The 25111-nt window shown below is 36.6% G+C and overlaps 3 protein-coding genes across 4 annotated transcripts; all 3 read right to left on the bottom strand.

Moving 5' to 3' along the window:
* Window positions 1-2418: 2418 nt before the first annotated feature.
* Window positions 2419-3605, bottom strand: LOC101888079 (trypsin-1). The gene is made up of 2 exons (XM_059123511.1): window positions 2842-3605; window positions 2419-2787 (listed from the first exon to the last, which is right to left on the bottom strand). The coding sequence occupies exons 1-2, from the start codon at window positions 3541-3543 to the stop codon at window positions 2419-2421; spliced, it is 1071 nt and encodes a 356-aa protein (XP_058979494.1). The 5' UTR covers window positions 3544-3605.
* Window positions 3606-3988: 383 nt separating this feature from the next.
* On the bottom strand, window positions 3989-6742 carry LOC131802898 (trypsin-1-like). Its single transcript, XM_059123652.1, has 2 exons — window positions 5579-6742; window positions 3989-4467 (listed from the first exon to the last, which is right to left on the bottom strand). Exons 1-2 carry the CDS (start codon window positions 6452-6454, stop codon window positions 4144-4146), a joined length of 1200 nt encoding a protein of 399 aa, XP_058979635.1. The 5' UTR covers window positions 6455-6742; the 3' UTR covers window positions 3989-4143.
* A 4586-nt stretch (window positions 6743-11328) lies between these two features.
* LOC101898322 (lysyl oxidase homolog 3B) lies at window positions 11329-17118 on the bottom strand. 2 transcript variants are annotated; one of them, XM_005185206.4, is made up of 4 exons: window positions 16731-17118; window positions 12959-13898; window positions 12743-12900; window positions 11329-11869 (listed from the first exon to the last, which is right to left on the bottom strand). In XM_005185206.4, the coding sequence occupies exons 1-4, from the start codon at window positions 16927-16929 to the stop codon at window positions 11652-11654; spliced, it is 1515 nt and encodes a 504-aa protein (XP_005185263.2). In that variant the 5' UTR covers window positions 16930-17118; the 3' UTR covers window positions 11329-11651. The 2 variants fall into 2 exon arrangements, with proteins under 2 accessions (XP_005185263.2, XP_019892930.2); XM_020037371.2 differs by lacking the exon at window positions 16731-17118 and adding an exon at window positions 14008-14143.
* Window positions 17119-25111: the final 7993 nt, after the last annotated feature.

Raw genomic sequence — 25111 nt, 5'->3', positions numbered from 1 at the left:
TTGAGGCTAGGTTACTCCAAAAAGCAGTTAATATCCCACATAACAGTTCATAAGGTCAAATAGTGGAACAATCTTTATTTTCCTTCCCATTGTCGATTTTTCTTTTCTAGCTTTCTTGTAATTTGTAACCATCTAAGACCTAGACATGTGCCAAAGTAATAAAATTATCAATAAACCGACCATAAAATCATTAACGTTATATATGAATGTCTGACAAACGCCACACACGCATTTTATTTCGCAAAAAGAAATTGAAGAGTTTTCCGCATTTCTGGGAAAAACGGAAACCCATAAAAAACTATGCTGTCGACAAATTCTAGCCAACACTATGAACAACTAGCATTACATTTGGGTGGCCCAAGAAGGAGACTTAAGTCAGTTAGTTGTGTAATCACCAGCCAACCGACAATCGAACACAAGACATTCACCCACCTCCCTACACCTATACGAAAGGCAAGAAATTCAATTAATTTTTTATGATCAGAAGTGAGGAAGACACAAAAATAAAAACGTGAAAAAGAAATTGCATTTTTGTTTTGCCCTCAATGGAACTTGAGCAGCCAAGCGTTTGTGGGAATTCCAAAGTGTTGGGCAAATAATTACAAGCCGTAAGGGTAGGCAGGATGCCACTGGGCAGATGAAAACTTTCTCTTTCATCTGCGGCATAAAAAAACATATCACAACACACACATGCTCACACACACATGTATATATACGTGTATGTAACACACTCGGATTGCAATTCCATGTTGAATGTGTCATTCTCGCTGTAAGCTTGAGTGTCTGCGTTAATGAAAAATATCTTTAAATTAATTTCAACGCATGAATTCTTTTAATTTCCTACTCATTTTCCTTTGCCAGGCAAAGGGAGGGTAGGTCGCCGAATAAAAAACATTTGTAAAGCCATCTCCAAATAAAAACACCAAAAATAATCTGCAAGCGAAACGCATCATTCAACAGATTGCTTCAACTAAATGACAATAATGGCTGTCCTCTCTCTCTCTTTCTCTCGACATGGTGGGTGGGTGTTTGGTACACCACCATCTCCATCATCATAATTCTCTTCTCCTGAATACCATTGCCGCCGTCGCCGATGTTGACGGTATCGTCATCATCATTAACATTGACGTTGGCATGTCACGTTCACACAGGACACATGTGCAAATTTAATTACATTTATATTATGTGTCTCTGTGTTGGGCGAGTCGGACCACCACCACCACGATCTATACGAGCGCAAGATGGCCCATTGTCGCATAAAGCTATATTCCGGCGTCTGGCGACTCAAGTCTATGGACTATGGCTTTCCCATTCCCGGCGCTCCTGTTATAGCCGCCGTTGCTGCTGCTGCTGATGCACGGAAATAAACAAATAATCAACGCGGTGGCAACAGCGAAAGGAAATCATAGCTTTGTTCGCCATAGCTGTCATTTATACCCGGCAATTCTTCCTTCGTCCATTCGTTGATGTCGTCAATGTTGAATAATGCGGAAAACGACAATTAAGACAGAAATGGTGGATCATGTCGTGCGTGTTTTGGCAAACATCCTTCATGTTGACCCATCTGTGGCTTCCATGTGTGTGCCAAGATGTGTGTGTGAGTAAAACATTTCTCTCCGTTTTTGATATGGTTTCAATCATATTGCTGTCTGAATGCATGTTGGAATTTAAGCCTTAATTTGTGTGTATCATATCCATTTAAATGATCATTAATGAAAGAAATGTGAATTTATGGTATTGCATACTTTTAGGAGTTGAGGTTGTGGTTTAATATACCATGTGCTTCTTTGAGAGAAGAATTTTAATTTTAAAAAGAAAATTTGCAACTTCTATTTTTTATTTATTTTATTTTTTTATACAATATTTTTATTATTATTATTATATATATTTTATTTTATTTATTTATTATATTTTTTGAATATAGGTGGAAAAAAAATTGAATCTAATTTTTATAAGTCGACGTTTCGGTAGAATTTGACAATTTACTTATGTACAACCTCTGCGCGGGATGTACCATAAAATTTGGACCTACATATCCCGTATTTTCTCTAAATTTTATTTTTGATGATTTAGATCAAACTCTAAGTAAAAAAGCTGTAGCTCCATGAGATTTAGAGATATAGGAAGATATAAGAGAATTTGATAGAAGAAAAAAATAAGATTCGTAGAAAAAAATATATATTGCTAATTCATTCATAATTCGATAGCTATTATTCGTTGGCAGAAATTCCTCTTTATAAGCTATCATATCCAATTATTTTTCTATCAATTTTTATTATTTTTTTTTTTTTCAATTTTTATTTGAAATTAATAATAAATTATATTTTTTCGTTCCAAATGGGTCAGTACCAGGTTAAAGATTGATTGTTCTTTCTCCAATTACACTTCATCCATTTGTTGTAAAAATAGTTTACCACATTATACTGCACTTTTAATGAATGTAAATTCATTTTCCAATATCTCCACCTGATCAATTCTTTGAGATGGCACCTCACATCCGCATGAATCTTTTGTGTTCTCATCAATCCACTCCAGATATTGGCTAACACGTGTATAAACGCCAGGATAATCCTCACGGGCACAACCTTCGCCCCATGAGACCACACCGGCCAGGTGGAAAGTATTCAGGTCCCCATTTGACACCATCAAGGGGCCGCCACTATCACCTTGGCAGGCATCAAGACCACCCTCAGCGGCTCCAGCACAAAGCATATTTTCAGTAATGCGATCCTTACCATATTTCGTTGCATGACACGCCATTTGGGAGAGAATGGGAACTTTGACCTCCTAAAAGTACAATTCAAAGCAATTATTAAGCACGAATGTAGAACCACAACTTACCCTCAATGTCTGTGACACTTGGCCACCCTCGCTGGTAACACCCCATCCGGTTATGACAGCCAACTCATCGTCATAGCTCCTCTCAGATATGGCCAGGCACACTGGCCTCATTACACTGGACATTTCCACCACTTGATCCAATTTCACCAAACCAATGTCATTGTCATTATTCGACATGGAATACTTTGGATGCACCACCACCTTGTCGGCCCTTCTATCAATCACCCGCACCGTGCGATCCTTTAGATTATGAGCCATTAAACGCACACTCACAAATGGCCGTGGAAAACTCCTCAAACAATGAGCAGCTGTCACAACATAACGGTCGCTGATGAGCGATGCACCGCAATAGAAGTGACCTCGAAACAACAACATGGCCATCCAGGGATACTGGTTTACCTGAGTCTCATAGCCACCCACAATGCGCCGTATGGAATTGGCTGCACCGCATTTACAGGCCTCACAAGCACTTGGTTCGGTCGTCACCGGTGCTGTAGTTGGGGGCCGACCAGTTGTGGGTATAACACTAAACGGTGGAATGGTTTGGAAAATCGACAGCAACCACTCAAAGAAATTGTTTTGCCTCAGCACTGATGTCGATGAGAATCCTTGTGGTGTGGAATTTGCACCCAGCACAGGGGAGGTCAGCAGCAGGAACGTCCATGGCAAAACAATTTGCCAATGTCGCTTATAAGCGTTCATGACGTTCACAAAGTGATGTGTGTGTTGTAACGGCCACAGATGTGGGCTAACTAACTTAGCCCAGCCAGCGATTGAAATAAAAGTTTTTCTTCTGCATTTTTTTCTTTTTCATTGCCGGCCAGCGTTTTTCCCAATAAACTAGCTTCTTGGCAGCCGCTTGGTTGCCGGCCAAAAGTGAACGCATTAATATGCTCTGCACATATGTCGTGATACCCCATCCCACCGTTCCATGTGCATGCATGTCGGCCATACAAGTTGTCTGTGCGAAAATAAATCGCTGCTGTCTGAACGACTTCAAGTGCATTCAAATTGAAATCCTACAATGACTTTGCAGAAAACCGGCTTTTTTGCCTACCAACCTGTGGTCAGTCTGTCGGCCAGTCAGTCTGTCTGTCTGTCTTGGAGAAATGAAAAAAGAAAGTTTCTTTTGCACGTCTTTTTTTTTTTGCTCTCTGGCACAGATAAATGTTGGCACTAGCAGATAAGTGTTTATTTCATTTTCAACTTAATTAATAATAATAATAAATAGCAATAAATAAAATACAAATAGGTTAATTTTATAAATAAAAAATAAATCCGTTTATCTTCTCATGGCTGGCTTTACTTTTTGATTTTCTTCGTCTCCGAGTGACAAAGACAGGCATTTTTGGTTAGGGTCTTTATCCAGGTGCCGTAACGATTGACACGAGCATAGACACCAGGGTAGCCTGGCTTAGCACATCCCTCGCCCCAGGACACAACACCGGCCAATTGGTGTTCCCTGGTCCCAGTGGCCACAATGTGCAATGGTCCACCACTATCCCCCTGGCAGCTGTCCTTCATGCCATCAGGATAGCCAGCACAGAGCATATTATCGGTGATACGTGATGCGCCATAGCGTGTTTTGCGACATTCATCTTGTGACATTATGGGAACTTTTACTTCCTGTGGCGTGGTATCAAAGGAAAGAAAGAAAATGTGTGTTAGATAAAATCAAAATAAATAAATAAATAATAATAAATAGAAATTGGAATTATTCGAATTCAGAGATCATTTTATGTTGTATAAATAAGTATGCTTCTATAAATGTATAAAGAAACTAGAAAAACATGACGGTCAAGCTCCATACTTTTGTCCATTCAAAATCAATTTGAAGACCACGTCGAAGAGCTTTTGAATAATCATATCGGATATTTAATAAGAAATACTCTCATTTAGAGAAAAAGAACCTATTTCAAGGATTGTTGAAAGAACTCACATACAGTCAAACTTAAATTACTCCCACATCCCTCTTTATAAGATCAAAAATGTGAGGTTGAGCTCTCCGAGAACTTTAAGCACATGACTCACAAAAGAGAGACCAAAAATATGCACCTCTCTACTACTATTCTTCATTAGTGTATACCCATACAAAATGTTGCATCGGACTCGAATCTTTATAAAACTGATTTGTAAGTTCTAGAATATTCTCCACATATCAGCAATAGATACATTTTAAACACCTTCTATGTATGATTCGATCTGAGTCGACAAATATGTTTTTAAACACCTTTTTTTTTAAATACATTTTTGCTTGAGATCGGTCTGGAACAATGATGTGCATAACTAAATTGAGAGTGAGTGTATGAGCATAACCGAGAACTCACCATCAAAAATCGGTGACGAAAAGAGAGGATAGAGAATACACGTATAATCAATATAATCTATGCGGCCTACGTACGTTTTTGGTTAATTTCGCACATCATTGGTCGGAACCGATATTTAAAAAATGATACTGACTCTTATATTATTCGAGGTCATTAATTCCCATTTGGATATTTACTCGAGAAATACTTCCAAGCTTAAACTATTTTAATGGAGCTTGGGTATTTGGATGAAACCTCAAAATTAATTTCTGACTCCATCAAATCCTTTTCTATCGATTTTAATCGATTTTTCTCTGAGCGATTGAGTTCGATCTCCCACTCTCATGCGATATGCATAAAGTTGTGCCTCAGACACTTTCATCAAATTCCATCAAACCACATCTTATGTAAATAGTTCTAACATATCTTACCTGCAACGTGTTCGAAGTAAATCCACCCACTTTCAGGGCACCCCAACCGGTCACAGTGCCCGTTTCACCCTTAAACGATTTTCCCGGGGTAGGCATACAGACGGGATGCAACAAATCAGTCATCTCCACAGGTTCATTCAATTTAATGATGGCAATATCATTGTCATAGGTTCGAGCATTATACTTTGGATGGGTGGTGATCTCTTCAACCTTACGATCGATTTTCTGGAAATGTGATGCATTACGATCATGCTCCAACAGACGAACACTAATACGTTCCTTGCGAAAACCATAGACGCAGTGGGAGGCAGTGACCAAAAACTGATCATTAATCAAGGAGCCAGCACAATAGAAACGTCCGCCATAGAGAAGCTGGGCCATCCAGGGATATTGATGGACCTCGGTTTCTTGACCACCCACAATACGTTTCTGAGTGTTGGCAATGCCACAGACACAGTCCGAGCAATTGCGTGGTGGATTGAGTACTGGCGGAGGTGTGGGGGTGGTAGATGGGGGTGCTGCAGTAGTAGTTGTTGTTGTCGAAGTGCTGACAGTCGTTGAAGGTGATGGTGCAGCAGTTGTCACTCTCTCGGTGGTGGTGCTGGTAACTTCAGCAGCTGCTGTTGTTCTGTGTGGAGCTGCAGTGGTTGTAGTTGTTGTTGCTATTCCCAGAAATCCTGTTAATGGGTCCAAGCTAGGCCTCTGAGGCACCAACGACAGTACCCATTCGACAAAGGTACTCTGCGACTGTTTGAGAGTTTGTTCTTGTTCCTCATTGATGGGAGTGGTCTTGCGTCGTGCTCCATGCAGCGGCATGGGTCCACAGATGAGCAGCACTGCCCCAACAAATGTTAACAATTTCAAATTTATTAACATTCTGTTCACCGTTTAGCCGAACGATATTCAAATGTATTTCACAAGCTAACCTTTTTGGCGACTGAACTATTTCTATTTCTACGAAACCGTTTGTTACGTTTGACGCTTAAAAACCGACTGTGCATATTTTTCATTTCGTATTCAACAGGGAGCCGTGATTTCTTTAAGCTGCGCTCGACGCTGTTGTGCGCTTCTTTCACTTTAATTACAGCGCACTCTCTTGGCCGGTGAGACGCAGCAGCGATGCCAAGCGTTGACAAAGCTGACAACTTGTTGTACCACAAAGTGGTGGTCTATTTGGCTGGCCGTTTTTATTCATGCTCCAGTGTTGCGGTCAGTCGGTGCTGCTACTGTGGTTGTCATTGCTGTATTTGCGCATGCGTGGGTGCCTAGTGGCCAGTTTTGCTGTTTTAGCCAAGCGGTGATGTTGTATGTTTTCGCAGTAGCCACTTAAGTGGCGAAAGTTTATCGATTTCGCTATCAATTAACATTGTCAAAGAGGGCAGTATGGGAATGCGGTTGAAGTGGATGTAAACAAACCCACTCAAGCCGTATTGATGTGTATGACTTCCCCCAATTTAGCATACCCCCCTGTGTGACAACCAAACACAGGGGAGTGATTTACGACTTTGTCGTATTATCAATTGATGGCTCTGTTGGCCATCTCTACGTGAAGTGTATGAATAATAATGGCCCTTCTCGCCTTCAAAGTCAATGGGTGTTGATGGGCTACGTAATTTTCGGTCATATATCTATTTATTTCATAAATCTATTATTTTGGTGTTTTGTTTTGCTGTTTTTGGTTTTATTTTTTTTGTTTACTTTTTATTTTAATTTGGCTATCTGCCGTTGTTGGCCATTGTTTTTGGTTGACTTTTATCGAGAATCCATATTTGGATGAATTAAAATGTGATTGTTTGTGTGTGTGTGCGTGAGCATTTCTGTTCCATTTACAACAACAGCTGACTGCCAGCCACTCGAACTGTTATTTTTCGTATTCGATTTATTTTGCTTGGTTTTCTTTCTCCTCGCATTCGTATTTTTTGTTTGGTATTATGAATTTTAATTGAATTATGGCAATGTTTTGTTTTTCGAGTTTTTTTTCGAAATCTCTCATTTTTTTTGGTGAGTCTAAAATTAGGTCAGTTTTTTCGCTCTTCAATAAAGAGTTAAATTAGAATCTCTTTGACGTGAGTTCTCTTGAATGACAAAGTAGTGCAGAGCAAAGTAGTTTGATGTGTTCGATATTTATATTTTAAGCTGAAACACTATTTTGGAATAGGATTTTATACTCTTAGTTTTGGATTTTGAAATCTGTAAGTAACATTGGTTTATTAGGAATCTCCGTTCGTAATTTAACTTATTTATTTATTTTTTTTAATCTTGGTTCGCATTTCGAAATGATTGATTTACGATCATTCGAGGTGGTGCAAGTGAAACATATAAAAGCAAAAAACTGTTTTATTGAATATAAAACTTTCTCCTTATCTTCGATTGTGAAAGGAGTGTCGAAATTCACAATATTTAAAAAAACAGAAAAATTTACGAATTGCGGTCTCTTGAATATACGAGGATTTCCCTCCTATGTTCCCTTTAATGTAATTATTGGGCATTTAGATCCTACAATATAAAAAGTTTCTTAAAATTATATTTTGATATTTAATGTTTCCCCGTTGTAGCTTTTTGATTGAAGGGCACACTCTTTTCTAATTTTAAATTTTGAGGTGAAGATAACACTGCCCAACACAAAAAAAAAGCGAAGCAGATTATGAAAGAGAGGCTAATAACAACAACAACAAAAAATACGTTTTGAAAATTTGGTTCGAACCTAAACGTAGCCGACAAATTACCCCTTCTCCAAATTTATTTTTTTATTTTATTTTGTTTTTTTTTTTTTGAAACATTCGAATTAAGATTCCTTGGAATCAGTGCATTTTAGGGATGTAGTGTCTTCGACAATATTACTGATAACAATAGTAGGACTATTTGGATCGAAAACGGTAACCTCCACGCGAGTCACCAAAGGGGTATTTTGTTTTTCGGAATATAGCAAAAACTCCCTTCCGCAGTCTTTAACATTTTCGGTATAAGATTCCTTGGAGACCCTTCATTTTATATATAGTGTCTTTAGCAATATTACTGATAAGAATTCATGGATAATTTTGGTTAAAAAATGAAACACTTATGGGAGTCACCAAACGGGTCTTTTAGGTCCTTTTTTCAAAATATGTTAAAACAGGATTTTTACCTACAAAATTATTTGCCACAAAATTCTACTATAGGTCCCAGGATACATACAAAGTCTAAATCTTACATAAATGTCAGGAATTCACAAACATTACAAACACAATTTAGGGTTAAAATAGAACATGATGGGACTTTATCTGAAATTCCCCTACAAAGCATAATTTTAGAAGGATGGTGTCAAGGGCAAATATACTCCTCATCAAATTTCCCTATAAGTCACCAAAGAAAAGAAATATCTACTTCAATTATATATCAAGAAAATATTTGCATCAACGTCGCCAAAAAAAAAAAAAAACAAAAATATTTTCAAAATTTTGTTGGTCAATTCGTGATCGGTTTTTTAAATTCTTGCACGAAGATAACATAAAATTTTATTTTGCACAATAAATGATAAAAAAAGAAATATTCTATACAACATGGACAAAAATATTCCTCATTAAATTTCACTATAAGTCACCAAAAAATCTACTTCCATCAAGAACCGAAAATATTTTCTAATTTTTTTTGGTCAGTTCTTGATCGGTTGTTTTTTTAATTTCTTGCATGAATGATACATAAAATTTCATTTTACACAAAAAATGATAAAGAAAGAAATATTCTATACAAAATTTCAATAGAATTTTCAGAAGAAACTATATATCTAGGAATAATAGTTTTTAAGAAAATTACATTCGAAATTTATATATTTTACAAATGAAAAATAAAGTGTTTACCTTTTTTACATGCTAATTCAGCACGTTTCAATTCTAAGTCAAAATCTCCATTAATATGTCGTTTTTTGAGGAAAGTGCCAATGAAAGAAATATTATACATAAAATTTCATTAGGAGTCTCTAAACAAACGAAATTTGTATTCTTGCTATGAAGCATAAAAAATATCGTATATTTTGGCCCATAGAGAACCTATTGTAAATTTTCGACAAATCTAGCCCTTTCTACGACTTCAGATATTTTCCACAATTTATAACCAAATTACTTGTAAAACGGAATTTTTCGCGCGGAATTCGTGAAAGGTAACCCTATTTAATATGGGAAGTATACAACTTGGATCCCTCTGAATTTACGTTTCGCTCTAATTTGACTTTCTTTTGTTTAGTTATGAATAATGCACCAAAAAACGATAGAGATATTACACTTATTGTGAAGGGAGGGAGACGTATAGCAAATATATTGTTTTCAAAACCTTTATTTAATTTTTAAAGGTTTTGATACCTTCATAGAAACTTACATTTGTGTTACAGATTTTTTCTCTAATACAACTCAGTCTTCAGAACTTGCTATCAAGTCTCCGGTAGCAATATTTTCTGTTGGATAAAAGAAGCCTTCTTCTCTCCCACCTCAAAAAAAAACTGAATTATCTTTCAAAATATTTCCATCACCTTCAAATGAATAATTTCCTTATATGTTTGGTTTAATAAGTGTCCACACCAAAAACAATGAAACTTGACGTGCTTTTTCCGCTTAGGTAATTTCGCATTTAACAGCCAAAAAATGATGGTCACCAAACTTTCATTAACCAACCAACTTAGCCCCAACAACCAAAAAAACACAAGGTCGGTCAAGTTCAATGTGCACACAACGCTTACAAAAAACAACAACAACAATAAAAAGCAGGAACAAACTGCAGGCAACATTCATGCCAATGGTCGACGACTCAAGCATGAAATAACCAAATTACCTTTTCCATATTTATTTATTTCTAATTCATAGGTTTGTAAACGTAACACCAGCCAGTGTCTGTGAGGTAACTAAATGGTGACGATGATGACTACGACGACGTCGGTGACGGTGCGGGATGGATGAACAGAATATTGAAGCTTGAAATTTACAAATCAAAACAACACTGCCGCCATAAAAGTCAAACAACTGTCAACTATTCATCAGAAAATCAGAATTAAATTACAAAAACAAAACAACAATGCCCCAGCACACATGTCCGAATTGAATGCAAAATTTTTGTGGCACAATGTGTCATCTTTGGATCTAATTAAACGATAAACAGTCGAACATGGCTATAACGGTTGAATGTTCGCCTCAATCGTGTTTGGAGTAATTTTAGCTTGTAGGATGTTTGGAAAATTATTTACATTTTCATTAGTTTCTCATGAGCCAGGTTCTTTAAAGCCAGGCTTCACTTTAAGTTTTAGTTGAATTACATCTGCTGCCATAATTAAGGTGCAATTTTACACTAAAGTTTATGTTGTTTTTAGTTTGGTATTTAACATATTATTGGCATGTACGTAATTACGACGATAATGATGATGATGATGCCACTGATCATGATCACGATGGCAATGATGATTACACGTTACAAAGTTATTAACAATTTGCCTGAGAACACCGAACAACCGAACTCTGGCCAAATCCAATCCGTTCAGCTAAAACAGTGGCAAAGCTACGCCTCAGTTACTTTCAAGTTCAAATGTGATTATCACGTTTTTGTTTATTTCCATCTTCCTACTCTGCTGATTTTTCGCCAACAGCATGGAGGGGAAAAATAAAATAAATGGAAATGAAAATGAAAATGACTTTAAAATAATTTGCCACACATAGCTCTCGCTCTCGCTTCGTTTGCATGGTTTGGGGAAAATATTCACACGTTTTTATTATGTTTTCATTTTTAAGCTTTTATATATTTTTTGTTTTTATTTTATTTGTTTAAATTAAGTACAGTTTGGTTTTAAATTATTTGGCACAGTTTGAATTAATTGTTGTTTTTTTTCTTACTTTGTTGTTTTTCAAAGTTGTTTTTTTTTCGCAGCCATAAATCTGTGAATTAATCACTCAGGCACTCAATGTCAGGCAGAATGGTATCAAGTCACTTTGTTCCCGTTTCAGTCATGGTTGGTCCAAGTTCTCATAAAATATTATAATTGCATAATTTGTTTATGGTTCAGTTCATAATGATCATCTCTGCCTTGTCTTGATGGGCCATCACAGCCGTGGCCCTCTCAGGGTCTAACTAATCTACAGTTGTCGACACGGGCATAGGTGTCAGTGTAAAGCAGGTTGCAAATTGCAGCATTGTTGTCAAAATTCATTTCGGCTACCTTGAATTCCGGGTTGATGGCAATTTTCAAGGTATACGATCCGGTGTTCATTTCCGTAATGTCAACCCACTGACAGTCCAAATTGTAGAGATAAACATCGGAACAATTGACGGAGATGCCTGAAGAGAAGAAATAAACAGATTAAAAGAGGAGTTGTTAGATGAATTCGGAATTAAAATGTCAATGATAGACTACCTCTAAACAACCGACAACTCGGGTTGCCTGCCACCTCCGAAATGGTACTTTTTTAGATCTTTTTGGAACATTTTGCTAGAAAATTCTAATTTACTTACTGCTAGTTTCGAAACTCATTTTTGGCTAAATAAATATATAGATATTTGATGTCAAAATTGCTAAAAAATTAGGTTTCGCCCTCAGTGGACACAAATCTTTTCTCATATTCAGCAAATCTCACCACACATATTTATGGGGTACATTGGTATTAAAAAATTTTGGCTATTTACGGGAGAGTTAAAGAGGGAAAGGGTCAGGAAATCAAATCTCCATGTGAAAAAAATCGGAAATCGATTTCCTATTTTAGGAGAGGTATTATTTTTAAAATTTGTGAGATACCCATTTGTTTCCTGGATGTGAGGCAAACTTTGGCAGTATCAAATGCCCTCTGCAGCCATATGTCTCGGGATATAAAGAGTTTAATCAAACAGATATTTGTGTAGCATGCTCTCTCTCTCTCTCTCTCTCTCTCTTCACTAATTGGAGAGTAGTGTATAGCTCTAACACTTCGACTCTCTGGCTGATGCTGCCATACGCAACGACGAGTGCAAAATTTTCCTATCAAAAAATTAAAATTTGAGAAAATCACTTGTTTTCAAACTCCCCAAATTTAGCGAAATTCTGTATCAAAAATAGGTTTGATGACCCCCAATTTAACTTCAACTTCTATTCTCTGAGACCAGGGGTTGCCAAGCATTACCAGCTACTTCATACAAAAATAATATTCTTCTCTTTTCCGAAATTCCAAAAAAACTTACCTTGATCTCCAAAATTGGCACAATTATATTTCTTGGGTATGCCAGGCAGACATTGGCTATCCTCCAAACAGAAGGAGGCCTTATGGCCCTGGGCCACTTTAACGCCACTGTGGTCGAATATGTCAAATGTGGCGAACACTTCCATGCTGTGGTAGTGCCTATAAAAAACATAACCTGCATTAATTATTGCTCTTTCAATCCGTCTCTCTCACTCACATATGACACATATGCCACTCCCACATATTCTTCTCCTTGAACGGACGAAAATCGATATTTCCCGTATTCAAAGCGCTGGCAGTAAACTTGAGTAGGCGCCTTGTGGCATAGCGCCAGTCCGGGTCATCACGTTGTATTTCATAAGCCTCATTGGCCACACAGTTCTCCTCCATTGCACATTGCATCAAAGCCATGGGACGATCTTCCAAATGGGCGGTACGCTCAATTTCATAATAATCGATAACTAGATCTGGCGCCAGGTGATCACATATCACGACGGCCACATGATTCAATGAACCATGACACGACAATACCCCGCGCAGATAGTCATGGTGCAGGCAATCATTCAACGATGTCTCGTTGCCATAACACTCGGTGCCGGTAATCAAATGGGGAGCAATATCGGAACCACCAAAGAAATCCGTTTGCATGGCATCTCGGGCATAGCCCAAACCAAGTTGGCGACAAACCACATTGGCCTCCAGCAGGCCCCAGCCATCAGAGCAAATGGTACCCCATTTGCCGTTGTTGATGCGCACCTCAACACGTCCCTCTTTGTGGTGTCTGCCACCCCTTAGGCGTACATCCATTTTATGGGTGTAATGTACACGATATTTGGGTTCATAATACTCCGGTTGCACCTCAGGTTCTGGTTCCAGCCCCACAGGAGCATCACAAATAACACCAGCTGCCTCGCTTGGTTCACAGTCATTAACACCCCAGCCATCGAAATGGCAGTGGGTCAACTCCTTTTCATGGCCTTCACAGAAAATATTGTCCATCCAGAAACGTCTCTTGGCCGGGCCAAAGTAACCGCTATGTGTTACCTTTCTCACACCAGCATAGCCCAGTTGTTCACACACAATTCTGCCCTCCACCATGTCCCATTCATCATCACACACCGAGCCCCATTTGTTGTTGTGCAGGACCTCGATGTTACCTGTAATAGAGCGTAAGGATAATTATGATGTTCTACATTTAAATTTATCTAAAATATTCTATCAGGTCGTATACGTTGCATCAATACTCATACGCCACATATCCATTACATTTTATTCATTTCCCTCACAAAACAATTCAATCAACCCGTTCGTCAGTCCGTTTGACGTAATCTAACCGCCACACAGTTCTAATGAAAAGGAAAAAGTGATTGACTAACAACGTAAACGATACAATTTACACCGCATTTGATGAAATGTCGAAGATTGATTTGTTCATTATTTGATTGATTGAAATGTAAATGCAAATTTTTCAAACCCATCTGGATGGCGTTTAAAGTCAATACTTTCATTGAAAAAATAGTAATAATAATATACATATATAGCAAATGAATGCTCTGATAGACATGTTAATTGTATGAAAAAAAAATAACAATTTCCACAATGTGTGTGTGTGTGTACGGTTATCCACCAGTTGGCGTGTGCAATTACTGTGAAGTGAATTATTTGAATCAATAGCGGACTTAAATATGTTAATACCTTTGGCCAGATGTGATTGAAATGTGGAACATATTAATCTATAAATCTACTACTTTGACATGTTATGGGTTTGAAATTAATTTTCTTGCTGAGACACTGTTTTTATTGAATTCGAGATGGAAGGATGTGGGAGCGTATAAGTGTCGTCATTACGTATACGTAACTGCAAAGCGGAAATGTAATTGCATATAAGACGATATTATCACATACATATGTCAAAAAGTGGTAGCGTAAATAGTGGAGAAACTGAAGAGAGATATATAGGCCACATTTGTTAAAATAAAAACAAATATTCGATTATTTGAATAAATGTTGACTCCTGTTGTAATTATTCAAATTTTTGACCCTCTATGGCGTAGATTGCGAAGAAATGGACCAGTATTGACCATTTCGTATCGTACCAAAACAAATATATAATAAAAAAATATTGCGACGCGCCAGGTTTGGACCACTTCACTTTGTATGCGACATCAGATCTTGTTTTAGTAGAAATAATGCGATGTGTGAAATATGAAGATTTCGGATTTTTTAATCGTTTCGGTTATTCAAAACTTTGAACCTTTGTAGGGGAGGTACCACAAGGAATGATCCCATCCCTACCTTCTTTATAACAGATCTTGGGTCGATAGATGATGTTGCCAAGTCTGAATGGAATCGGATGTTAATTTCGTGTTTTATGAATTTCATGGATATTCAAAAATGTTTAACCTTTCTTGGTGAGGTACCAGAAGGAGTGGACCAATGTATCCCATCTTCACAGCAGGTCTTGTGTTAGTAGAAATAATAGGAGGTGTGAAATATGAAGAGAACCGGGAGCTTATTTCGAATTTTATAGTCGTTTTTGTTATTCAAAATTTTGAACCTTTATTGGGGAGGTATTCGAAGGAATTGTCCGATCTCTGCCATCTTTATAACAGATCTTGGGTCGATAGAAATATTCAGATGTGCCAAGTCCGAATGTAATGGGATGTTAATTTCGCGTTTTATGAGCTTCATGGATATTCAAAATTTGTGGAGGAGGTACAAGAAGGAGTAAATCGATATATCTCATCTTCACACCAGATCTTGTATTAGTAGAAAAAAATGGGATGTGTGAAGTACGAAGATAAACTAATGGTTATTTCGGATTTTATGATCGTTTTTGTTATTCAAAACTTTGACCCTATGTGAGGGAGGTACCAGAAGGAATTATCCGATCTCTACAACCTTTAAAACGGGTCTTGTGTTGATGGAAATATTGAAGTCTGAATGGAATCGGATGAAATTTATATGAGCTTCATGGATATTCAAAACTTTGACCCTTTGTGGGAGAGGTACCAGAAGGAGTCGGCCGACCACCTTAACACCAGACCTTGGGTAAATAAAAATATTGTACTGTGTGAAATTTGAAGATGGAGATGGAAATTTAGAGATGGAGATGGAGTGGACATATAATGTCTATTTTCACACCTGACCTAGCACTGTGGCAAATATTAGGATTTGCAAAGTTGAAACAAAATAGGATCATCCTTTCTTGTTCTGTGGAGTAAAATATTTTTTTGAAAATATTGACCTTTTGTGGGGGATTTGCCAGTAGGAGTAGACCGTATTGTCAATCGCCAAACTCGACCTAAGTTTGATAAAAATATTACGATTTCCAAATTTGGATCAAATCGTTTACCCCCTTCAAGAGTTATCGTGTGCACCAGCCAGCAGAGAGGCAGACAGACGGACGAACGGAAGGATATCGCTAGATCGACCCCAAAAAATGCACATATTTTGGTGTAACGTTATATCCAATCAATAGCGTAATGGTGTCTCACAGAAAAGATCCCCTTGAAACACATGTTCCATAAAGAAACTGGAAAGGACCGCATACGCAATTCGGAAACCCGAAAAGGATAATACAAAAACATCTGCAGAGTTGAATCTCAAAGAAGACATAGTCCTTCCCACGCATGGTAGCGCCCAAAAATAGGCAATAGATTAATTCAAATATAAGATTACGAGCTGTATAAGCGGATACAATACTTTATGGTCCTTACAGAATCCTACTACGATACTATAATCTATTTATTGATATATTCTCTGTCTTACTTTCCATATTGAAATGGGGAACCCAATAGGTAGCCAAACTTAAAAAAGTTTTAAAATTTTAACTAAAATTTTTTATTTGTCCGTATATCACAAATTTCGAGGGACTAGAGCATAGGCACACCCTTTCCTCTTATTATAGTTCAAATCGCCTAAGCAATATTAAGTAATATTCTTCTGAAATTCTTTTAACCCAATTTTCCCTAGCATATCCTGCATACCTTCATATTCCGCATCTCCGCCCACAAGGCGTATAGCTCCCTCCTCCTTATTCAGGGTTTTAATGTATTTTTGCACTAAACGTTGGCGTTCTGAACGGGCTTCATCCAGCGAACGATGGCCAACCGATTGTGTGGAAATCAATTGCACTAAACACACACATACAAACACAATTAGCCAAAAAATCCTTAAGGATGACATATTTCCTTCGTATTATTTTCTATTCACAATCAGCCGAAGTAATACACGATATGGCGACGAACACACAAGAAAAAAAGGATCGAAATCGTTTTCTCGTTTACGATCCCCCCAAATCGAACGGAATAACGAACAGAACACTGAAGTCCCTCACGAGAACAATGTTCATGTATTTGGGAAGAGAACCGAAATGAAACTATTTCCATTATTTTAAATTTGAAACTATTAAAGCTGAGCTTCGAACTGCAAATGCCCGTTTGCAATAGTTTTGTTTTCGTTGTTGGTGTTGTCGCCGTCGTCGCCATTGTTGCCGTTGTTGTTGTTGGTGTCGCTTTCAGTCATCAGAGATATATTAGAGCGTCTGACAGTAATAGCAAAAACATTAACATCTATGCGAGCAGAATCTTTCTGATATGATTTGTTGTTGTTTTTGTTGGTGTTGGCGTTATGGGTGTTGGTATTGTTTGTTTGCTGGCGTCCATCTCCAGCTCTCGTCCAAGCGCGAAACATGCAACAAACACATGTAAACCACTGGCATCCGAGCTGTTATTCTATTCGAAATTCGATAATGAAACGAAAAAAAAAACACACAAATACTGAAAATGAAATCAAAATTGAAACTGAAACTGCAAAAAAAAAACAAAACACGAAAATAAAAATAAAAACGCTGGACAAAATGTTTTGTGACTTCAAATAGCGGAACAGTTTTTAAGCATATTCGCATTTGTTGCGGCTCACTGATGACGATATTGGCTCCATCCACCACTTGACTCCACCACCATGTTGGGGGTATGTCTCAAGTTGTAACCCACTCGCCGGTTTGGGGAGAGCTGGGGGATGATATTGGCCGATGTTTTTTTCGGGGGTATTTGCAATTTGTTTTGATGGATTCCACATGACCCGTTGAGCGAACCAAACCAAAACAAAAAAACATGCTCAAAACAAAGCCAATGCGAGATAAGCTTTTAGAGCAATTTTAGATAATAGTTGGAAGTGCTTTACTTTGTTGTCAAGTGCCCCTGTCAACTGCCGAAGTGTACAGTAAATTTGGTGATTTTTTTTATTGGAATCGTGTTCAGTGTTTTCTAGAATTTTAGGCAGTTTAGACAAGCTTTATTTTATGGAGAAGAGAAGAGTTTATTTATTTTTCGTTTTAAGAACAAATTATGGAAGAACAAAACTATAGAATACCAGTAAGGAAAAGTAAAAAATCGGGCGGGGCCGACTATATGATACCTTACACCACTATACATATTTAGTAGAGCTCCCGTAACAAAAGAATGTATTTGAAGTAGATCCTGCCACCTATCAACATTTGGCTCTAGACCAGTTATTATTTGATTTCAAAGTGAGGTAATGTGTAGGAGGTTTCTCTAAATTTGACGGAGACATTTTTATCTTTTATAGGGTGCATGATATCACTTCGGATTATATGTACGTCCCTAAATCCACTAAATCCGTTCTCGATAAAATTTTGCATAAATATTTCTGAGATTCATAAGATATCTGGTACCAAATATCATTGTTGTGGAGTGCATGTTACGCATGTGAGGGGCTTAGAACCCCAAATCGGATGAAACATATATATGAGAGCTACAGCGTATCTAAACTGGTTTTCAAAAAATTTAATGTGATTGCTTCTAGACTGAACTCGGTCGGATTTGCAAAAAATTCAGGACATTTGGACTGATATTGGCAAATTGGTGCACAATTAACCCGAAATCGGTTGAAGATACATGTGGGAGCTATATCCAAATCTGAACCGATCTTGACAAAATTTGATGCACTTACTTCAGAGCTGTATCAGATATCTGGTACCGAAGATCATTGTTGTGGAATGAATGTTACACTTGTGAGGTACATTAAACCCCAAATCGGATAAAACATATGTGTGGGATCTATAGCTATATCTTTACCGATTTGATGTACTGGTTTCTGGGATGAATGCGGCCGAAATTGCTAAAATTCCATTTGGGCTGATAGTAGCCATTTGGTGCACAATAAACTTGATATCGGATAAAGATATATACGGGAGCTATACCCTAATCTGAACCTATCTCGATAAAAATTGGCATACGTATTTTCGAGCAGTATCTGGTTCCCGGTACCAAATATCATTCTTTTGGAGTGCATATTACGAATGTGGGGGACTTAAAACCCTAAATCGGGTGAAACATATATATGGGAGCTATAGCTATATCTGAACCGATTTTCACCAAATTTTATGTACTTGCTTCTCTACTGAATTCGGTCAGATGTGCCAAAATTCAGGTCATTTGAACTGATTTTGGCCATTTAGTGCACAAATAACCTGTAAACGGTTGAAGATTTTTAGGTGAGCTGTATCTAAATTTCGACCTAAGCTAGTTTGCACATCATGTAGGATTTACAAGCAAATTTACTTTTCAACTATCATATTTAACATTTTTAGAGCATACTTTTAGGGTCTCAACCACAATATTTGTACTGAAAATGAACACTTTATTAAGAATAGCAGGTCTGACAACCACACGGACCTCAGTTACCAGTACCCAATCTAATAGGGCCGAAATCAGAGGTCCCTTTCTAGAACCACAGGTTGTATGGAGAAATGAGCAAACTATCCCTTTACACTATCACAGATTTTTACGATCTGTGTTGAGGGTGCTTTCACACACAAATAGGTTGCCGTTTGCCAGTTCCAGAGCGAAGGTGTATCAGGTTTAATTCTAATATAGTTGTTTTTATCGAAAAAAAAAATTATTTAAAAGTAGAATACGCTTTGTATTCTTTAAGTTTGTATTCTTTATGCGAAGCGCCCAAAAGTATGCCTTAAAAATATTAAACATAAATGAGGATAAAGTTAATTTCTCTACGAATCTAACACGATGTATAAACTAACCTTTATGTATGTGGTATGGGGAACTTAAAATCCTTAATGGAAACATAAATCAATTAAATTTAATTTTTTTCATTACATTTAATTTTTTATTGTAAAATATATATTTCCTTATTGTCATAAAACAATTTCACGACAAATTGTATCCTGATATCCTTGTCAGTGGAATTCATTCAATTACATATGCGCAACAAAGTGTGTATATTTTTGCATATTTAATCGCACTTCATCAGTGACATCAGGAGACACGCAGACATTCGCAACAATAACTCCGAAAAAGCAACAACAACATCTTTTTTATACAATCAGACATGCATATTCATAAATAAATGCGTCGCTAACAATATATGATTCGGTTCATGTTAATGGTAGAGCTGTTGTTGTTGTTGGCTGGTATAAAACATGCAACACTGACTCTGACTCCAGCGCTGGTGATGGCGATGGCGTTGATAATGATTATGATTGAGTTTTCCCTGCTGTTTTACTTCTGAATAATCAACTGATTTTGAGCGGTTCATCCCCCAAGTTGATGTTATTCCCTGGTTCCATTTGAGTGTGTAATCACACCATGTTTTGTTGTAGACCTGCATAATCCCTCTGGGATATGCCATGATTTTTATGCAACAACCCCGAAATAAAAAATGAGAAATTTAAATAAAATGAAATGAATTAAAAGTGAACAACACCATTTTTCAAATGAATTTAATGGATTCTTGGTGAAAATGTTGAAAAAATAAGTATTGCTTATTTTTGGGGATAATATGTTGTCGTGAAATCAAAGTCTGCATTTAGGGCGAATTGGGAATACATATATTTTTCCATTTCCAAGTTAAGTCTCTGTAAAATTTTATTTATTGTCTTAAATCAATAATTACTTAAGGAAATTTATTTATATCTTTTTTGAAGAAAACAATTTTCCACTGACTGGCTATAAACCTAATTTCTCCGAGAAAATTAAATATTATTTCAAGGTTAGCCAGCTGTAATTGCCCTTAACCTTGAAGTGTCATTATCCATGATATAAAACGGCTTTTTTAATTTTTATTAATAAAATCAATTATTCGATAGGATATGGCAAGGTCATGGCCAGTATTTAAACACTTGTTATCGCCATGTTATGTTTGGTTATTTTTCCATTTTTAAGCATTTCGTGGAAACCCATTTAGAATTGTTTCAAACCAATTAGCCTTAACAAAAGGCAATTATTCAATCAATTTCCAAGCATATTACAAATATATAGCATATTTTCAGGCTTAGAAAAGTATCGTAATTTAAAAGCATATATTTGACAAAAATGTTTAAATGTTACGTTTTCCAATGAAATGTTCATTTTCCAAAAATCGGAAAAAATACATTCAGTGACCACCAAAACCACATTTTTGTTGGTTTCTTTTGTGGCCGGGATTTCCCGGTTGTTTATTGGTTTGTCAGATTGTTTGGATGCCATGACCAAAATTGAATTTTTTCCAACTGTCCACTTGGTTTCACATGGATTTTAATTCTAAATCGAAATCTCCGGCATGTTGATTATTTCAACATGACCCTCGCGTTTATGTCTATATATGTGGCCATAAAAATGTATATTCATGGGATTCAGTTGGTATTCCTTCTATTTGCTATAAATTATAGTTCCATAAACACATAATGCAATCATTATGCCGCTGCGAAAACGAATCTATTCGGAGCTTAGGGTAATGCTATCAAACATCTACAGTGGATAATCAATAATGAAGATGAGCAGAAAAGCTTAAAGTTAAAAAATTTAAGAAATAAGAAGCAAGGGGAAACATGGAGATATAGGGCAGATATAGATATGTAGATAGATATAGGATTATTTTGGATATTATTTGCTAAGACGTTTTAGAAAATACACATATGTTTTGATGGATTCCTTAAGTGCTAGTTGACACATAATGTTAGTTATGTAAAGTTTGTGCCTCTTTTTTTTGTATTTAGAATTTTTGTAGCATACTTTTGGGTGATTACAGAAATGAAAAAAATATAAATAATATATTTATACAACCATTCTTTACTTCACTTATCCCTTAAACTTATTAAACATTTTTGAGTTTTGTCTTGTTATTAAACATTTCGTTTAAATTTTTGGGGAGCGCCTAAAAGTATGCTATAATAGGGGCAAAGAACATTAGAAAGAAGTCATTTTACATATGACTCTAACATAATGTCTCATGTGGCCCTTAATAATCTAACCCTTCTCTTATTACTTAACTTTATATATTATGTATGTGTGGGGAACGCCTAAAAGTATGCTATTAAAATGGCAAAGGAATTGGGAAAGATGCAATGACTGTAATATAATTTCTTAAGTAACCCTTAATCTTCTGGACATGTTTTCAGAATATTTGAATATTTTTTTTCTAAATATTTTCCCTTTTAAGTGGTCTCCACTGTTCCCGTTTCCAATTGAAAATCGAACAATGACGACAATTGCACACAGAAAAAGGAAACAAGCACATGTTGTAGTTTTGAAATCATTTCATCATCGCTATCGTCATCGAGATCGCATTTTGTCAATGCTCTTTGTGTATGTGTGTGTGTGTTTCTATGTGTTCACCACCAAACCAAGGCAACAGCAGAAAAATTACCCCCGCCAAATAAATGCTTTCAACATGCAACACATGCTTAGACACGTTATGTCGGCATACAACACGCTTGCGCTGCCTCTGCTCCATCATTGCTCTGATGGATTTCAAATCATTTCAGAGTCAAGTTCATTAGAGGAATGTTTAAAACATTTGTTTGGTATTTTATTTTGACGATGCCACTGCGATTGCGACACAAACATCGGCTATGCGATAGCATTGTGCGTTCTCACTTACGAAATGACTCTGTTCCGATTGTGTTTGTTTCAAAAGCTTAGATGGGCTTTAATGAGCTACAAATTCGAATTGATTATCGCAACCAAGGAGGGGGCAAAGAGGGTTCTCCGAACATTTGCTATGTCAATGATACAATTTTGCACAGAAAAAAAATAATCGCTTGGATTTTAAATTATAAACCGATTTACTGGACACATGTTTTGCAAATGTTTTGACATGACAACAGTCACGTAGTTGGTTCTGTCAGTATTTCGGATGATACCTCCAAACGCCACGACACAACACCACACCAAAATACATAATTCATTTTCCTCCCATTTGCACAAGGAATGCATGAATGCTAATGAGCTATGCCATAAGCAGTTTTATTGGGAAATTTATCCAAGTATTATGTTTCAGAAACTAAAGCAAGCGTTGTGTTATAGTTTTTCTTTTTTGCTCTAGCGGCAGGTGATTCATCATTGTGAAATGTTTTAAAAGCTAACTTTTTCAACTCTTACTCAGGTGCATTGAGAATGCATTTTCTTTAAGAAAAGTTAAAGTGAGAGTGGATTTTTCGGGAGAGATTGTGGGACTTAGATGTCGTTGGCAAAAATATGGCAAGAATGAGAGGGCATCATGGCCAAACAGTCAAACAATAGTGGTATGATTCAGTGATGTGGCGTATACGTTATGCCAGTAATTATACGCACCTGTTAAATCAGAGGGTCTAAAGTAATAATTTTTTAAAGAATGTTCGGATGTATTCTAGTCTAGAAAATATATATCGAATAACATAAAATGTATCTATGTTATAGAGCTATTAGGAAATGTCAAAAAGGTTTCTGGGAAGATTATGATATTCTTGATTTTGGTCTCAGTTTGGTTTCCTCATTAATGGGATATTTGTAATTGAATTACTACTTTAAAAGGCTCCATGCTATTTGACGACGTTCCAAGGTCCCATCCCATCTTGAAAAGGAGGGAATATTAACTCTGTCATTCCGTGTGTAATATCCTTAAATATTCGATGTAGATCCCATAAAAATATATATTCATGATCAGCATAAGTCGACTTAACGATGTCCGTCTGTCTGTCTATTGAAATCACGATACAGCCAACATTATTTGACGTAGAGCATCAAAATTTGGCACAAATTATTGTGTCTAGGATAGTTGGAACCGATAAATATCGGTCCACGTTTTGGCACAGCAGCCATATAACGGTACCTCCCGATATTCGGCATTTTTTTACGGATTTGTCCAAAAATTGGTATCTGCAAATCATAATGGGGTCCACGTTTTGGTATAGCCCCCATATAACGGTAATGATTTTGTCCACATTTTTCCACGGATTTGTCCAAAAATTGTTATTTGTAGGTCATAATGGGTTCTAGCTCCTATTGCGAAACATTGCATGTATAGGTCCCATATAATGGTACCTCCTGATATGCGGTATTTTGATGATTTTAGCCACATTTTTTCACGGATTAGTCCAAAAATTGGTATTTATAAATCATAATAGGTTCTATCCCGGTGGCAGAACATTGTATGTATAGGTCAACTTTTTTGTATAGGCCCCATATAATGGTACCTTCGAATAATCAGTATTTTGATGATTTTTGCTACATCTTGTATGGATTCGTCTAAAAGTTGATATTTGTAGTTCGCAATGGATTCTAGCTCCGATGGCAGAATATTGAATGTATAGGTCTTCGTTTTTCATATTCGGTATTTTGCTTATCCTTGACATATTTACTCACGAAATTGTTTCAAATTCGGTATTTAAGAAGATTTGGTACATGATAATCCTTGAAGCACAAAATTGAGTATAGAGGTTCCAGTTTTGGTATGGCCGCCATATAACGGCCTCACTTACTTTAAAGGTTTTTGAAAAGTTTAACAGCATTATCCAAAGGGTCTTACTGGTATTTTTGGATTAAAATGGAACTCGTTTGCATTCAGATACGTTTATAAAAAATGTATTCTTTAGGCAATGGAGGAAGGCATTAAAAGTTCGGTCCGGTCGAACGTAATTTTATTTTTACTTGTTTAAATTTTTTAGTGTTTTTAGCTAAAGAAGGTTAAAAACTATTCCCTTCTTCCCTTTCATTGACTCCACTCATGATTACATAAAATTACCATCAGTAACCCTAAGAAATCATAGCATACTTTTAGGACTCTTTTAAGATTACAACCTTTGAGGTATAATTTTGGGAAATAGCTTAGCCCAATGCTACAAAAAGGACCTGGGGTTTCTCTTCTTATCATATTTGTTGCATATTTTTAGGATTTTTCAATAATATTCTGTTTCATATTTTCCGATAGTTTCTGTTTGTGTTTTACGCCTTAGAAGAAGTTAAAAAACTTTACAATATTTGACTTTAAATTTAATGTTGATAACTTGTCCCTAAGCCAATATTGACTTAAATTATTAAATATATTTCCAAATATTGTAATGAAGAAAGGATTTAAAATTCCAACAATT

The sequence above is a fragment of the Musca domestica genome, unplaced genomic scaffold (assembly GCF_030504385.1).
Source record: "Musca domestica strain aabys unplaced genomic scaffold, Musca_domestica.polishedcontigs.V.1.1 25, whole genome shotgun sequence".
Lineage (NCBI taxonomy): Eukaryota > Metazoa > Arthropoda > Insecta > Diptera > Muscidae > Musca > Musca domestica.
This window is presented reverse-complemented; position numbering and strand designations above follow the sequence as displayed.

Excerpts from the sequence above, each read along its gene's own strand:
- LOC131802898 (XM_059123652.1), bottom strand. The coding sequence starts at position 6,454 with ATGTTAATAAATTTGAAATTGTTAACATTTGTTGGGGCAGTGCTGCTC. Across the intron at positions 4,468-5,578 it reads TTACTTCGAACACGTTGCAG|GAAGTAAAAGTTCCCATAAT; the intron begins GTAAGATATGTT and ends ACCACGCCACAG.
- LOC101898322 (XM_005185206.4), bottom strand. The coding sequence starts at position 16,929 with ATGTCATCCTTAAGGATTTTTTGGCTAATTGTGTTTGTATGTGTGTGT. Across the intron at positions 13,899-16,730 it reads CGGAGATGCGGAATATGAAG|GTAACATCGAGGTCCTGCAC; the intron begins GTATGCAGGATA and ends GCTCTATTACAG. Across the intron at positions 11,870-12,742 it reads TGCCAATTTTGGAGATCAAG|GCATCTCCGTCAATTGTTCC; the intron begins GTAAGTTTTTTT and ends TCTTCTCTTCAG.
- LOC101888079 (XM_059123511.1), bottom strand. The coding sequence starts at position 3,543 with ATGAACGCTTATAAGCGACATTGGCAAATTGTTTTGCCATGGACGTTC. Across the intron at positions 2,788-2,841 it reads AAGTGTCACAGACATTGAGG|GAGGTCAAAGTTCCCATTCT; the intron begins GTAAGTTGTGGT and ends TTGTACTTTTAG.